The sequence below is a fragment of the Peromyscus leucopus genome, chromosome 10 (genome assembly GCF_004664715.2).
Source record: "Peromyscus leucopus breed LL Stock chromosome 10, UCI_PerLeu_2.1, whole genome shotgun sequence".
Taxonomy (NCBI): Eukaryota; Metazoa; Chordata; class Mammalia; order Rodentia; family Cricetidae; genus Peromyscus; species Peromyscus leucopus.
Window position 1 is genome coordinate 61,468,398 of NC_051071.1, and position 15,657 is coordinate 61,484,054.

Below are 15,657 nucleotides of genomic sequence, written 5' to 3' on the forward strand. Positions count from 1 at the left end.
GGCTGAGACAGGCTGGCCAGTCTGAGACAGTATGGCTGTGAAGCGGTGTCCTGTAGGACGTGGACTTGACCTCTGTGGTAACTGCTAATGCTGGGCCTGCTTTGATGTTAGTAGAAGAGTTACAGATGCTAAAACTGGACAGAGTGACAGGCACGGTGAAGGGGAAACAGTGTGAAGCAGGGCTAGAGACTGAATGAGAGAGCTGGGATTCATGTCCCAGAGAATACTGGAAGGAGGCTCCGTAGGGAAAGTTGCCAGTACGTAGAAGACAGTGGGGTGCAGCAGTGGACTTGTCTCCGGCAGGCTGTGATCCAGAGGGCAGGGAGTTGAAACTGCTGGACTTGGTGCATTTCCTGATAGTGGAGGTTGTTAAACCCGGGGGTTGTTAAATAGGTGTCAGAAGTGTGGAGCTCTGAAGTCTTTCCCGTGACACTTCCATTCTGCTTTGGAAGTAGAGAGGGACGAGTGCTGAGGTCCCGTTAGCTGTGCTGGTCTGTGGGACTTCATTTAGCCGTGCAAGTGACTGGGAGTACTGACCTCACAATCCAAAGGGCAAATTAGTTGTCTCAAGACCAATTCAAAAATCCCATTATGTGCCTTGCTTTGTAAAGTAGTTCATTGGGGTTGTATTATTTAAGACATTTCATGGCAGATGGTCTTGCTATGAACATATATTTACTGGTTAAATTTTACTTATAAATTTTACACTTTAAAGAAATTTCTATAAATCTGAAACTCAGGCTATTTTTAAATGACGTAAATGCTATTTTATTTGTGTTTCTTCAAAACATAATCTGATGGCAAAACTGCTACTTTTTTATGTGGAAAAGGTAAGGCATTAAGACTAACTTTCTTATGTGCACAAAATGGGCTATGTGTGGTGCTGAAAATAAGACCGGGTGTCCTGACAACTTGTGCTCTGTGTGTTAGACCAGACTGTTAATTAACGTTATTGCTCTAAAACACTGTTTATAAGTTTCAGCTCTATTTTTTCCTGTTCATAATGACGTAGAGAAGCACGTTTGTGTCCCCAGAAAAGATTAGTGATGCTCAGCAACTGTGTTTCACTCTTGACATTCCATGGGCGTCCTGTTCATTAACTTATCTTGTGTTGGCTGTTTCAGGTTTCCCCCCTCCCCCAGGCGCTCCACCTCCATCTCTCATACCAACAATCGAAAGGTAAAGCAGTGCGGATGCTCTGGAGTTCTGATCATTGACAGCCTCGCAACAGAACCTTACACGTGTGTCTTTGCTAAAGACGTAGCACCTGCCTGTTAATTCATAAGTTTAATCTCTATTAAGTACTTTATGGAACTGTAGCCTAATATCAAAACCGGGCAAAGAAAATCTTCAAGAAATAAAACTATTGTGTTAGCAATCATTGATAGTGAGTTTGTATCTATTGGAAAGGGAAATGAACTACTGTTCCTGTACTGTAATAAAAAAGAAATGCTGTTTTCTTCCTGCTACCCCGATGCATCTCCACTTCCACACGGAAGACCAGATCTGTCCTCCATGGCAGTGGCCTTATTTTCTCATGGCTTGTATTTAATTTTCTTAGTCTTCTCTATTGAAGACTATTCCCCGATGGTAGTAGTATGTGTTTAAACAACCTTAGGATTTCAAATCTGTGTTGCTAGCTTACAGTTCCCGGAAGGCGGAACTCACTAGTAAACAGGAGCTTTCCATTACTTCATTCTTGAGTGGAGATGCTCTAAAAACCAAGAGTCAGATTATATAAAGCAGAGGACCATTGGGCTCCTTTTACAGGGTGGCATCAACTCATCCCTGTAGTGTCAAAGTGCTGCTCCAGAAAGAGAATTGTGGGAACTAAGGATTTGGTTTTCTCAAGTTCTCCTTGAACACAAACTTGTTTCTTAATCAGAATGTCTGTTTAAAGTACTATCAATTGATTTATAACCAGTGCTGTTGTTTGTTTTTGTCTCTTTTTGGGGGGCCTGCCACCCAGCTCCCAAGTAAATCACACACAGAGACTTGTTTTTAATTATGAATGCCTGGCCTTAGCTTGGCTTAGTTTCTAGCCAGCTTTTAACTTAAATTATGCCATCTATCTTTTGCCTCTGGGCTTTTCCTGTTCTCTTATTGTGTATCTTACTCTTACTCCATGACTGGCTGTGTAGCTGAGTGGCTGGCCCCTGGTGTCCTCTTTCTCTCTGTTTCCTTGATCTCTCCTCCCAGATTTCTCCTTCTATATATTCTCTCTGCCTACCAGACCCACCTATCCTTTCTCCTGCCTTGCTATCGGCCATTCAGTTCTTCATTAGACCATCAGGTGTTTTAGACAGGCACAGTAACACAGCTTCACAGAGTTAAACAAATGCAACATAAACAAAAGTAACACACCCTAAAATAATACTCTACTACAAACCAACTCCTAGGCATTAAAACCAATTTATTAAGTTTCACACCTCGTTCTGTTAACGTCAAAATTTCCCTGTATCTTACTGAGAAAGCAAAAATTGATTGTATGAGTCATACTAAGTAGTACCAGCAAGTAACTTATACTAGGTCTTAATGTTTTTGAGGCAAAAAAGTCTATGTTGTTATATTAAAAAATAGCAAGACCCTGTAACAGATTGTTTAAAAGTTAAATTTTGTTGCATTGCTGTCTTTTCATTTGTACTGAACTATTAAGATTTAGTACTTATTTGCATCAGACATAAAGATACTTCTTTCCTCCACAGTGGCCATTCCTCTGGTTACGACAGCCGTTCTGCACGAGCTTTTCCATATGGCAATGGTAAGTTATTCGCCACCCAGACCCACTGTGAATCGATAAAGTATGTAGTGGTAAAGAAATAGAAACATGTTTTCATGGGTTAAAATGACATCTTTACAGAGTAGTAAGAAATAACAATTGAAAGAGCTAAGTCAGTATATATGCCAGATTACTTAAGAGATATACTCTATCAATTGATGCTTAAAAATAGTGGCACAACAGGTATAGGTAGGTCAGCTTTTACTGAAATGTTTCATGAAATGATTGAAGTGAAGTCATGTCTCAGCCTCATTGGTTATGAGTCACGGTATCCAACCAACCTTATTTTTTCCTTTCACTGACTTAGTTTTTTGGAAGTCATGTGTATCTCAGCCCCCCCCCCCCTTTATTTGTAGCAACATTATCCACACCAAGGGCATACCTTCCTTCATTTATTTATTTTTTAAGAGCTATACATCGTACTAGCTTAAGGATGTGGTGAGTTATAATGGCTATCCTTATCGTATTCCTTGGTCAGTAAGGAGATAGACAGGTGACCAGACAGCAAAGGACTTGTCCTGAGAGAACTGAGTGAAAGGTTGGTAACAACTTGCATGCTGTACAGAGGCATGGGGGAAGAGGAAAGAAACGGTAGGCTTATGAACTGAAAGTGTGGTAAGGCTGGACCCCAGAGAACTTGTGCTCACACTCAACAGTATAGACTTACTTCGGAGATAGAGAAAGTTTGGTTTCCAGACCAGCACAATAGAGCAAATATAGTAAAATGCATTGTGTAAAGCGTTTTGTATTAAGCTCTATAAATGTGCACTATCATGCTTCAAGAAGCATATACCCTTAATTTAAAAAAAAAAGTTGCTAAAAAATGCTAGTGATCACTTGAGCCCTTCGTGAGTTACAATCTTTTTGCTTGTGGAGAGTTTGCCCCAGTCAGGGTGATGGCTGCTGACACCTAGAGTCACTGTGGCAATGTCTTAACACTGCAGTGAAGGTTACTGTATATTGCATCTTCTATGGAGGATTTCCCTGAGCAGTGTGAGGCTGTTTGATGGTACTTTCCCCAGAGGAGGAGGGCTGATGGAATCGGTCCTCTCATAGAGTGCCACTACTTCAGGAACCAAGGTTATGTGCTGTTCACTCTGTTGACACTTCTGTAGTGTGTAGTGTTCACTAGAATACATTCTGTCTCAGTCAGCTACTCTCTGCTCCTCAGCAGAGACCATTTCAAGTTCCTCCTCGGTTCTCTTTCCATGTTCCTCTGCAGGTACTTGCCCCACAGAAGTCCTGAATCCCTCCTCTTTCTTGCTGGGTCATGTTGATGTCAGTATTTTTACTTCTCTTCTAAATCCTGAATATTAATGGCATCCAGAACCAGAGATTTTGATTTACTTTTTCTGGTTATATCAGAGGAACCAGTATGCCAGCAATAGCCTTAGGAAATTAATACAGAGATACTCTTGAGCACAGATTGCAGAATGAATTTAATGTGCAGACATGAAAACAACATGAATTCCACCCCACATTGCCATCAGTGCTCTTGAGTGACTGGGTGCATCATCAGTGAGCAGAAGTGTTTTGAAAAGAACCTTTTTTCTAAGTAGTAGGTTTCGGTGGTGAGCCAAGTTGTGAACAGTGTACCTTGACCCAGGTCTTATTGCATTTACAAAGCACTGGAAGAGCACTAGAACTTCATGAATGGTAAATGGGCATTAACTTCAACTTAGAGTCACTGGCTACTGTAACTTGGCAGCCAGACTTTGATTTGTCTTTAGCTGTAAAAGCTCTAAATGGCATGCTCTTCTAAGAGAATTCTGCTCTTTACTGAAGATCTTTTGTTTAGTGCAGCCAGCCTCCTTTGACTCTCTCAGCCTCTAAATAGCTTGCTGCAGTTTCTCTATCTGTACCTTGCACTGAACTTGGTTGAGACCAATTCTTTAGCATTACAATCCAGCTTCTGTTGTCTTGGAATTTATTTTTGTAACTTTCTTACTTTGCCCAGCTTTCATAGAATTGAAGAAAGTTAGGACTTTGCTGTTTGTTGTTACCTGGGTTGCTCCATTCAATTTATTTAAAAAAAAAAAAAAAGCCATGCAGTTGCTGGGAATCAGACTTGGGTCCTCTGGAATAGTAGCTAGTGCTCCTATCCCTTCATCTTCATGACACGCTCCTCCCCCATCCTTTTCCCGTATGCTTTTAGAATATAGACTTTCACAAAAGATTTTTATGTATATGAATGCTTTGCTTACATGTATGTCTATGTACCATGTGCATACAGTACCCATGGATACCAGAAGGGGGCATTTTGTAACTAGAGTTAGAGTTGTGAGCTGCCATATGGGTGCTGGGAAGAGAACCCATGTCCTCTGGAAGAACAGCCAGTGCTCTTAACCACTAAGCCATCTCTCCAGCCCTTAGAATGTAGACTTTTAAAAGTAAAATCCACACACTCTGTCTTGTAACTGGTGAAATCAGTGTTGTTTTTAATATGTCTATTGAGCTGTTTGAGATCTTGCCATTTCCATCCCTTCTGTGACTTCCCGGATCGACTGTGGTGCTTTATTGTTATTGTTTGTTCTTTATGAATACAGCTCCCAGTTTGAGTGGTTTCTCGAAATTTCCTCTGTGTATTTATTAATACGTAAATAATACATGAACTCTCTTCTTAATCAGTACAGAGATGATAGTATCTATTAGTTTTTCTCTTGTAACTTATTGAGGTTCCTTGTTTTATTCTTAAAAGGGACATATAGTTTGTTTATTTGCTCAACTATTTTCATTTTAGGTCTCCTTTCTAAAATATTTTCCTTCATTGTCTTGGATAATAATATTGATGTAACCAACCGTCTTATTAAATAAGAAACACAGAAACAATGCAAAAGAGAAAAACCGAGAGGTCAGAGCTCAAAGCCAAAATCTCACCCTTCCGCCTGCGGTGTCCCAGCCTCCCGAATGAGAGCCCTATTTCCTGTCTGTTCGTCTATTTAAAGAGACAGAACAAGCCACAGCTATCTCACCTCACCAGTTCCTCAGCTGGTCCTGTTTCCTCAGACTGGAAGCTTCTGTGTCCTCATCCCAATAGCTCTCAGCTGAACTGTGTTGCTCCAAAGCCTGAAAGCTTAACCAGCCAAATGCTTCTAGTTTCTGGTCCTCACGCCTTATATATCTTTTTGCTTTCTATCACCACTCCCTGGGATTAAAGGCTGGTTTTCTGGGATTAAAGGAGTGAGTCACCACCATGCTTGGCTATTTCCAATGTGGCCTTGAACTCACAGAGATCCAGAGGGATTTCTATCTCTGGAATGCTAGGATTAAAGGCGTGTGCCACCACCGCCACACTCTTGCTATGGCTCTAATAGCTCTGACCCCCGGGAAACTTTATTTATTAACATACAATCAAAATCACATTTCAGTATAATTAGATTACCACCACAGTTTTGCTTTATTTTTGTTGTTTGTTTACAAATGACTTTGTTTTATTGTTAAAATGGATTTACTTTTTTTGTAGATGTGGGTATTGAACCTATTATTTTGTGCATGCTAAGAGAGCTACACCTAAGTCTTTAAAATATGATTTTCGTATTTCATTTTCTCTTAATAGTTGTGTCTTGGTTTCTGCTTTTGATATTGGCAAGTTTTGTGCTGAGTAAAGACTGTCAGACTGAGCTCCACAGCCTTTGATTTTCATGTGCTTTTCCCTTAGTGGCCTTCCCCCATCTCACCAGCTCCGCTCCCTCGTGGCCTAGCCTCGTGGACACCACCAAGCAGTGGGACTATTATGCACGGAGAGAGAAAGACCGAGACCGAGACCGAGAGAGAGACAGAGACCGAGAGAGAGACAGAGACCGGGACAGAGAAAGAGAGCGCACGCGAGAGAGGGAGAGGGAGCGGGATCACAGCCCCACCCCCAGCGTTTTCAACAGGTTTGTTAGGTGGGAGGGTGTTGGGCACACTTCATTTCTACTTGGCTTTTTATTTGGTGTGAGGAAGTGAATTCCAGTTCACTGGGAAAAGAATGCTCAAGGTGTGGCTAGAAAAGCCATTTGAAATCATACTCAGTTCATTCTTAAGGATTCCCATTACAATAAGCAGCAATTTTCAAATCACATTGTTCACTTGGCCCTTAGAGGAACTTTGTATCCCCTCACAGATTTCTGTCTCATCACCTAAAATTCGTTTCTCTTTAAGCTTAATTAGTTCATAATTCATATATATTTCTAATATATATTTTAAAATAAAATTACTACTTTAAATATGTACTGTGATTTTAAAAATACTATGATTTGCTGAGTATCATATCCATTTTTTAAAAAGCATAAATAAGCTAGCTTTAGCAGTTGAATTTCTTTGTGTGCACCTGAATTTCCATTTGTGTATTACATTTCTAAAGGAATTCTCAAGTGTTTCTGCAGCGCATGCAAGTCAGCTTAAATAGGTCCTAACTCATATGCACAGTCCAGATGTCAAAGGTTGTGAAAGCCAGAATACTGTGTACTTTTGTGTGTATTCTGAAGATATGTATGTGTATTAAAGATTTACTTGTATACCTGCCTTAGAACCACAGCTGACCTCACTTTACTGACAGTAAATGACTATCTGAATCAGGCAGATGTTTACACTCTGAATTGGCAAACTGCTTTATTTTATCCAGAAATATACATAACAAGCTGTCTGTGCAGTTTAATACTAACATTTAACTATCTACCTATGAAAACAGGTAGTGTGATTAAAAGTTATATTTCATTTACTTTAGTCTACACTGTTAATAGAATGATGACCAAACCCAGGTTTTCAGAGTGATAATGTTTATAATGATAGACTCAAGTTTAGAGATTACTCTGCAGTCTAAATGTTCCTGTAAGCTGAGAATATGATAAGTCAGCGTAAGTCAAAGATTATGGTACCAGTAGAGCCCTGTTAACTGCTGGAGATGGGGCTGTGGTGTCATATAAAATTTTCTACTCTCTTAAAATTTGTTTTTTTAAAACTCTGTTCCCTTTCTCCTTTTTCCTTTCAGTGAAATTGACTTAAAAATTCATTTTGATTCATGTGGTTCACATTTTGAGCCCTGTTCTAAGCCAAAAACAGTGCTGTATCCTGAAGATATATAAATATTCATACATTGTCTTTACAGATTAAATTTAATAGTGCTGTTAAGCTGACTAGGACTGGTTTTCTTAGTGTAAGAGTGTATGACAAAGAACAGGAAAAGCTAATTAAAATACCTTTTCTTCCACTCAGTTTACTTGTGACTTACACATAGTACGCATTTAACACAATTTATTGATGAACTAGGTGAACAGTGGCAAGGCATGTATATGTGAGTGGAACACACACTAGTCCATGATTCTGCTCAAGTTCAAGGGCAGTAGTTTTCAGGAAGCTGGCTGGCTTCTGCTGTAGTTGAAATGGTACCTTTGAGGTAGCACATCTGTAAAATATGCACGCCATAGTGAAGGAGCTTAGTGCAGAAATGTGTAGGAAGACGATTCTTGCATCACACACACATGCTCAGGGGCTACTGAGTTGTTAAACTGGACACCATTGGTTAAAAACCATGTTTTCATTTTCAGGTTGCTGAGTTCTAGTTCTACTTAAATATGAGTAAAGCTTAAGGCCAGAAAAACAAACAGTCGAGGAACTCTGTGTTCCGGATTGTCCTAGGAAAAACCTGCACTGGGGAATATACATGGGAAGTAAAAGCTCTTTGCTTCTAAAGACTGACAAACATGTTCTGAAGCAAAATGTATAGAGTACGTGTTGCATTACAAATTACAGGGTCATTGTTTTGAAAATGAGAGACCAGTTTTAACATCTGTTTTTAAGGCAGTTTAATTGTGGGCCAGAAAGGCGGCTTGGGTGCTGCAGATGTCTGACATGTGCTCTGATGAGTTCAGGCCTGGAGAACCTTAGCACTGCGGCACCTAGCAGAAAGGGGTTGAGGGGGTTGCTGTGTTCATGCAGGGAAGCTCGCTAGTGGTCTCTTCTTCATGGGCCCCCATCATATGTCTGCCGACAGAATCCGAAGGCCTCAAAGCTAGCAAGACTTTGATTTAGGACAAAGGGGGAAAGGGGCCGGCCACACATGATACAAGTGTGAAATAAGTGCCTGCCTTACTCTTATGTAGCCTGGTCGGAGTCGTTAGAGAAACCTCATTTGTTGATAGAATTGACTGCAGTGTTCATTTGTCACTGTGCTACTTTTCTTTGCCTTGGAGAGAGATTGTTAGAGGCCCACTAACCTTTGTAGGAAAGGGTCTGCTTCTGATACGTACTAAATTCATTGAAGAGTTCCATTTATGTATTATGCTGTGTGTGCACATGCATGTGCTTGTCCCATAATCCCTCTTTAGAGGTCAAAGGACAACTTGGGGGAATCATTTCAATCATTCTACAATATAGAACCTGGGGATCAAACTTTAGGTTGTTAGGCTTGGCAGCAAGTGCCTTTACCCACTGGGCCATCCTGTCAGGCCCCCAAATTCCATTTATTGATTGCCTACTTTCACACTAAGAGCTTGATAAATATAATTGTCAGTGTTACAGAAACCTTGAAAAAGATTGTCATAAATGGACAATGAGAAATATATAAATTATAAATGAGAAAACTGAAATTTCAAGGAGTGAAGTTCTAGCATTAAAAGTGGCCAAGGCAGAGTGTACTGGGCATTCATGGATACGCTGCCGCTCAGCACTGCCTATCATGGTACACTGCCTACCAATATGTGCTTCTTGGGGAAAACATGGGTGTACCCATACATGTACACGTGCATATGTGTACATTAAAACATGTTTTTATAAAATGTTTTACAGTCTTACTATATCCTAGGTCTTGATTTGGGCAGCAGGGTATTCTGGCATTAAATAGCATTATTGAACCACTTCTCTCGCTGGGTAGCCACAGGCTGGTTGGTTCTTTTATACAGCTTATGCTTTCCCCTGATTCTATTATTCCCACCCAGATTCTTGAACAAGATGTTGTTACATACAAGTTGCTAATTACTTGTATTGAACATACTTTTAAAAACTAAAGCGCTTTAGCAATATTTTAGAAGATGTTTGTTTATTCTAAATGACAGAATTTTCTGATACTAGGTTTTAAAAAATCTTAACTCCCATGTGAAAAACAAAGATGAAAAGGCCAGGCATGGTAGTGCAGGTGTGTAATTCCAGCATTCAGGAAGGGTAGGCAAAAAGAGGGAATTCATAGTGAGAAGAAAAGAAGAGTGAAAGACTTCAAAGGATTAGTAAAATGGAGAGAAGAATGTCAGTTAAGAGATATAAAAGAAGAAAAAGTCAGAAAACGCCTCTTAACTCTGGCAGTCAATTCTGTTTTGTGAGTCTCTGTAATTCAGAAGCCAAAATCAGAAAAGAGAGTTTTAACTTGTATTTATGCATTTGAAGTTTTTAGCCATGTGTTGTCTTCAACACACAGTTAGGGGAGGAGGACAGAGAGCGATGTGGATGAAGTAGCTGGGATGTTCAGTTTGTGTGTTCTGTGTGGGAATGCAGGCATTGATGTCTTTTTTCTTCATGTGTATTCTTCTGCACATGGTGAAAGTTGCACTATTTCTGCTGGTAAAAATCAAACACTTAAAAAATTGTATCTGTCTGCCTTCTATGTGGAAGCCATTGTGAGCCATGCTTCGTTCTTAGAAATTTTACCACATGACCAGTGCTTTGCAAATCAGAGGTTTTTGTAGATATGAGATATATAAATACATTTAATTATTAAATAAGAGCAAAAAGAAATAAGCCTGCTGATTAAATTTTATATTAGCTGTAGGTCTCATATTTTCCCCAGAAATAAAATGTGATATTCTAATATGAAACCTGTCATAAAAACTGATAGCACAGAGCAATTGAACAGAAGGCCTGATAGCACAGAGCAATTGAACAGAAGGCCTGATAGCACAGAGCAATTGAACAGAAGGCCATTTTTCTAGTGGTCTGTTTTTTAAGTTAGATGTGCTCCTGGTTTGTGACTCAGTCTAGGGAATATTTGTTTTCCAACATAAGACGCTAACACGCAGGCCTGTTAGACTACAGAAGCTCTTCCTTTCACAGTCAGCTAAGTTAACAGTCCTGCTATTGGTGTTTCCACTTCCGCTGCAGTGATGAGGAGCGCTACAGATACCGGGAGTATGCAGAGAGAGGCTATGAGCGCCACAGAGCTAGTCGGGAGAAAGAAGAACGACACAGAGAGCGACGTCACAGAGAGAAAGAGGAGACCAGACACAAGTCCTCTCGCAGGTCTGCTCTCTACTAGTGACCCCTTAGTTGGGGGTGGGAGGGTGCGGGTGCGCACGACACAGTCGGTCCTTTAGAAGCGAAGATACAGTACCCAGCCGATAGACAAGACTGCTCCTAACAGAAAGACAACAACAGTCTGTCTAGTTCCTTCCTTATGGGTGTCAACAATTTTTAAAGCTAACAAGGTTGCTTTTCTTTATTATCTCCAAGACAAAATTAAAATAAGATATCTGGGTGGTTTTTCCTTTGTTTTATATTATCTCTTTGATAGAGGGGAATTGGGTCATATGAGCAAATCTTTATATTAAAGTGCTGTTTGGTTAAAAGAAAAAATTGGAAGCTTGCAGTTCTAAAATAAAAAAAAAATTAGAATCAACTTTAATGCTATAAAATAGTATTTCCTGCTCCATGTCATCATGCTTCAGTGCCTTAGACTTAGAGACTTTCTAGTAGTCTGGGGTGGTATGGGTGAAGATAACCCCACAATATAATCTGTGTAAAATCTCATGCAAAATGACCCTCCAAAATATGGTTATCAGAAAATGAATGGGTTCAACCTAAATCCAGGCTTATTTAGACCAGATTGATTTTGTCACAATTTGTTACTTAAGCATTGTTAAACACGATCCCTTTTCCTGCAGTAACAGTAGACGTCGTCATGAAAGTGAAGAAGGGGACAGTCACAGGAGACACAAGCACAAAAAGTCTAAAAGAAGCAAAGAAGGGAAAGAGGCTGGCAGCGAGCCCGTCCCCGAACAGGAGAGCGCCGAAGCTGCCCCTGCCGAGTAGACGCCCCCTTTTCTCTATGTCAGTCCCAGAAATAGATGCTGTAAATCTCCTTATTTTTCTGGATAATGTTTAAGAAATATACCTTTAATCTTGTTCTGTTAGAATGAAACGTTAACTTCTTTTCCAAAATAAAAATGTGCATTTTTTTTGTGTTAAGTTAAAAATCTTTGTCTTGTAATATTTAAAGAATAAAAGACAGAAATGACCTTATATCCAAGGAAGTAATGTGAGTGAGTCAGCAGGGGATGTAGAGCTAAGGTTGGCTGTGTACACAGGATGACGAAGGTCAGGACTCACCTTGGCTAGCTTCCTAGTCAGTCAGGTGCTGTCACAGAGTGCTGCACAGACCCCCGTGAAGTGACGCGCTCTTGTCTTACTACTGCGAGTTAGGGAGAGCGGGTTTTCAGTGTTCTAAAGTGGGTCCAAGGTAACTGAGTGGGCCAGTTTCACATCTCAGTGCGTAGATGGTAGAGGCCTTTGGGTGGTCCATGATGTAACTTGTGTACTTTGCAGCAGGCACACCTGTAGACACAGTTGTGACTGGCATGGCGCTGGACCCCTCCATGGCCACCTGTTTGAGCCGGGGTCAAGGTGGTTTGGCTGCTGTTAACATGTTTTCCAAAACTCATTGGTGAAGTAGAATGTGAGGTGTTTTTTATATCATTACCATATTACAGATGGAAGGAAACTCAATGGCAGTAGTGTTCAGTCAGTCATTCTGTAGTAAAACCCAAAATCCAAGCTTAGAATCTGGACTAAGGCCAGGAGGGAGTACAGAGTAGTGGTGGTGCTAGGAACTTGGTGTGTGCAAGAATGACTTAGAGCCACAGGGAAGAAGACAGCTGTCATTTAGAAAAGATTTATTTCTCATTTTAAATTTCAATGCCCGTATTGTACTCTTTCTTGAACTCCACGTACACCATATTTTTACTTGATTTGAATTGTGTCATACAAACCATTTTAGATTTTTTTTATGGGCTTTTTATTGAATAGAAAAATATAAACGGAAAGGTTTTGGAGTGATGAGAAATCCTCCACACTAAATAAAAACTTACCAGTTTTTATTTTTGAAAACATTCTCTGAGGTGTAGCTTCTTTTCACAATATCATACTTTTCCTGGCATTTTTTACAATATATTCTTTAAATATAAAAATTGACAAGATAAATACAGTTTTACCTAGCCTATCTGATCTTTTTTCTGCTTTTGAAGTTCCATCATTGATTTTATAAAAAAGTCCCAGGCCAGGAAGCAATAGTGAGAGTAATTCTCCCTTTCAGTTCCTTGAGCATCCTTGCCAAGCAAGCGTGTATCATGCCAGACGTACTCCTGCCATTGACAGCGAGAAGAATGTCACCACATCTAAAAAAAAACAGGATTGTGATCAGAATCACTTTATGATTGAAGTTACTCTTGGTGGACTTGGGTGGTCCTACTGTTTGCCATATTTGTCCATTTTAATTCTAAGTAGATTTTTCCCCTCTTCACTCAAATTCTCCAAGCTCCATACAGCTTACATTAGAAGATATAGTAGTATAGGAAATTGCAATATGGGACCAAGGCCAGTTGTAATTTTTTATTTTGAATTTTTTTTTGAGACAGGGTTTCTCTGTGTAATAGCCCTGGCTGACTTGGAACTCACTTTGTAGACCAGGCTAGCCTTGAACTCACAGAAATCTGCCTGCCTCTGCTTCCCAAGTGCTGGGATTAAAGGTGTGCTCCACCACTGCCCAGTGTAATTTTGAATTTCTTAAACCTGACTAGTACACTCATGTTTTAATTTCTCACTCTTTAAGAATATATAGTACATACTGTAGTAAGTATAGTGAAGAATACGCTTTCTTTCAAGTGGGGCCAAGTTGTCACATATAGAAAACAAAATACTTGAATATTATTTTTGCTAACTAATTATTACCTAATTCTTCCATCGTTGTATGCTGGTGTTCCTTCAACAATGGACTTGATAAAAAAAGGTTTGTTCCCATTGTATTCTTCATAACCTCCTACAATGCAGAAGCCCAGACTTCCTGCTGTGTTCCTTCGGAGTGTCACGTCTTTACTGTTAGATAAGTACCTGAAATAGAATGTAATTAGTGTATGTACAGTTGGGTCCACTAATTGTGACTTCATCTCTCATTCATGTTTTTGGATATTTTAAAAAAACTAGTAACTGCATATGCTCCCTCAGAAATGACAGTAACTTTTCATGCTCTCAGCCGGCCGGCTTTTGTATTTGATCTCTCTTCCATAGCTGAACACCCTTTCAACCAAAGGACTGCATTATTGGGTTCAGTTTGTGAATCTGCTGAGAAAGATGGCTGTGTTTTTGCTAAGGACACCATAATGCATGGGCTTACTATGAGCCAAAAAGACGATATGCCTCAATACTTCTAATGATAAGCTGAAGTGGAGCATACTGAGGGAATATAATTTTTATATACTTGTGGGTTTACATGATTCTTCAAGAAGGCAAGCTTTCTTTGAATTAGTGATTCACAATGAAATAATCACGATGAAAATCATTTTAACTTAAGCTAATGAACTTCATCAAGTTTAGACTTTGTATTGACCCTTGGAAGACACTGGTTTATACTCACATAAAGAAGACTATAGACATAGATGAATGGAAATTGGGTCAAGAGTAGAACAGTTGTAGGAGTGAATCAACATGGCAGAAACTGAAGCCCAAAGTACAAAAGGAGCTGGAGAAGGGAAGACCACAGCTGGCCTAAGAATCAGTAGAATCCTCAACTAGGGTAGTCGTGACAGAGCTAAGTGCAGACTGCTGTTACAAGAGAGGTGTGTCAGGAGCTGGAGTTTGCTCTAGGAGCCTTGTCTAGCCTATGTGTGTCTGTGGTCTAGGAACTGCTTTGACCAGAAGATAGCATTTTTATGTTGGTAGAAATGAAGATGTTTTGTTTATAGACTGTACCTTAAAAGAATCAATTGCTTTTTGATAATCAATAAAAATGATCTTGTGAAATGGTAAGCATTGAAGTTTGGTCATTGTACTGGTTGTTGGCTTTTCTCATTTAACTGTGATGGCTATTCTTGGTTGCAACTTGACTACATCTGGAATAAACTTAAGTGGCTGGGTATACCTGTGAGGGATTTTTTTCTTAAATCATTTGAAGTGGGAAGACCCACTTTGTCTTTTGAGACAGGGTTTCTCTGTGTAACTGCCCTGGCTCTCCTAGAACTCCCTCTGTAGACCAGGCTGGCCTTGAACTCACAGAGATGCGCCTGCCTCTGCATTTCGAGTGCTGGGAGAAAAAAGGTGTGCACCACCACTACCTGGCATGGGAAGACCCACTTTTAATCCAGCTCTTTTGAGGTGGGAAGATCGACCTTTAATCTGGGCCATGCCTGCTGGCAGCCTATATAAATGACATGGAAGAAGGAAGCTTGCTCTCTAACCTGCTTGGCTCTTATTGGCAAGTCCATTCCTTCACTGGCATTAGAGCCTACTTCTTTGGGATTGTAGAATATACTGAAGACCAGCTGAGACATCCAGCCTCGGGAACTGAGCTACTACTGGCTTCTTGGACTTTCCATTGGTAGACAACTTTTGTTGGACTAGCTGAACCATATCCTATAAGCCATTCCAGTAAGTCCCATGCATATCAGTTCTGTTCCTCTAGAGAACCTAACTAATACAATGTTTTTCATGGTGTTGCTTTCATTTGAAATAGAACAAGCCCATTTTTGTTTTGTATGCATTGGTATCATGTATGACATTCTTCATTGAAATAACAAAAAGTATAAATGTGTCAGCACATGCATCCACTGGATATCATACTGGTAAGTTCCAGTTTACTTGACTACTTAGGAAAAGCGTCACACATTCCCACCTTGGTGGGCAGTGGTTCTCAATCTTCCTAA

General features: G+C 40.0%; 2 protein-coding genes across 13 annotated transcripts in view; one reads left to right on the plus strand and one right to left on the minus strand.

Moving 5' to 3' along the window:
• Positions 1-14,764, plus strand: part of Fip1l1 (factor interacting with PAPOLA and CPSF1) — a 65,029-nt gene extending 50,265 nt beyond the window's left edge. For 8 of the 11 annotated variants that reach the window (XM_028858772.2, XM_028858705.2, XM_037209103.1 and 5 more), the window contains 5 exons: positions 1,125-1,179; positions 2,706-2,761; positions 6,438-6,657; positions 10,850-10,987; positions 11,629-14,764. In XM_028858772.2, the coding sequence (XP_028714605.1) occupies positions 1,125-1,179; positions 2,706-2,761; positions 6,438-6,657; positions 10,850-10,987; positions 11,629-11,776 (617 nt within the window). In that variant the 3' untranslated portion in view covers positions 11,777-14,764. The remainder of the gene's footprint in view (positions 1-1,124; positions 1,180-2,705; positions 2,762-6,437; positions 6,658-10,849; positions 10,988-11,628) is intronic. The other 3 variants (XM_037209104.1, XM_037209106.1, XM_037209105.1) reach the window with 2 other exon arrangements.
• The window catches only part of Lnx1 (ligand of numb-protein X 1), a 109,919-nt gene continuing 106,544 nt past the window's right edge, over positions 12,283-15,657 (minus strand). For both annotated transcript variants that reach the window (XM_028858514.2, XM_028858601.2), the window contains 2 exons: positions 13,691-13,849; positions 12,283-13,137 (listed from right to left, as the gene is read on the minus strand). In XM_028858514.2, the coding sequence (XP_028714347.1) occupies positions 13,002-13,137; positions 13,691-13,849 (295 nt within the window). In that variant the 3' untranslated portion in view covers positions 12,283-13,001. The remainder of the gene's footprint in view (positions 13,138-13,690; positions 13,850-15,657) is intronic.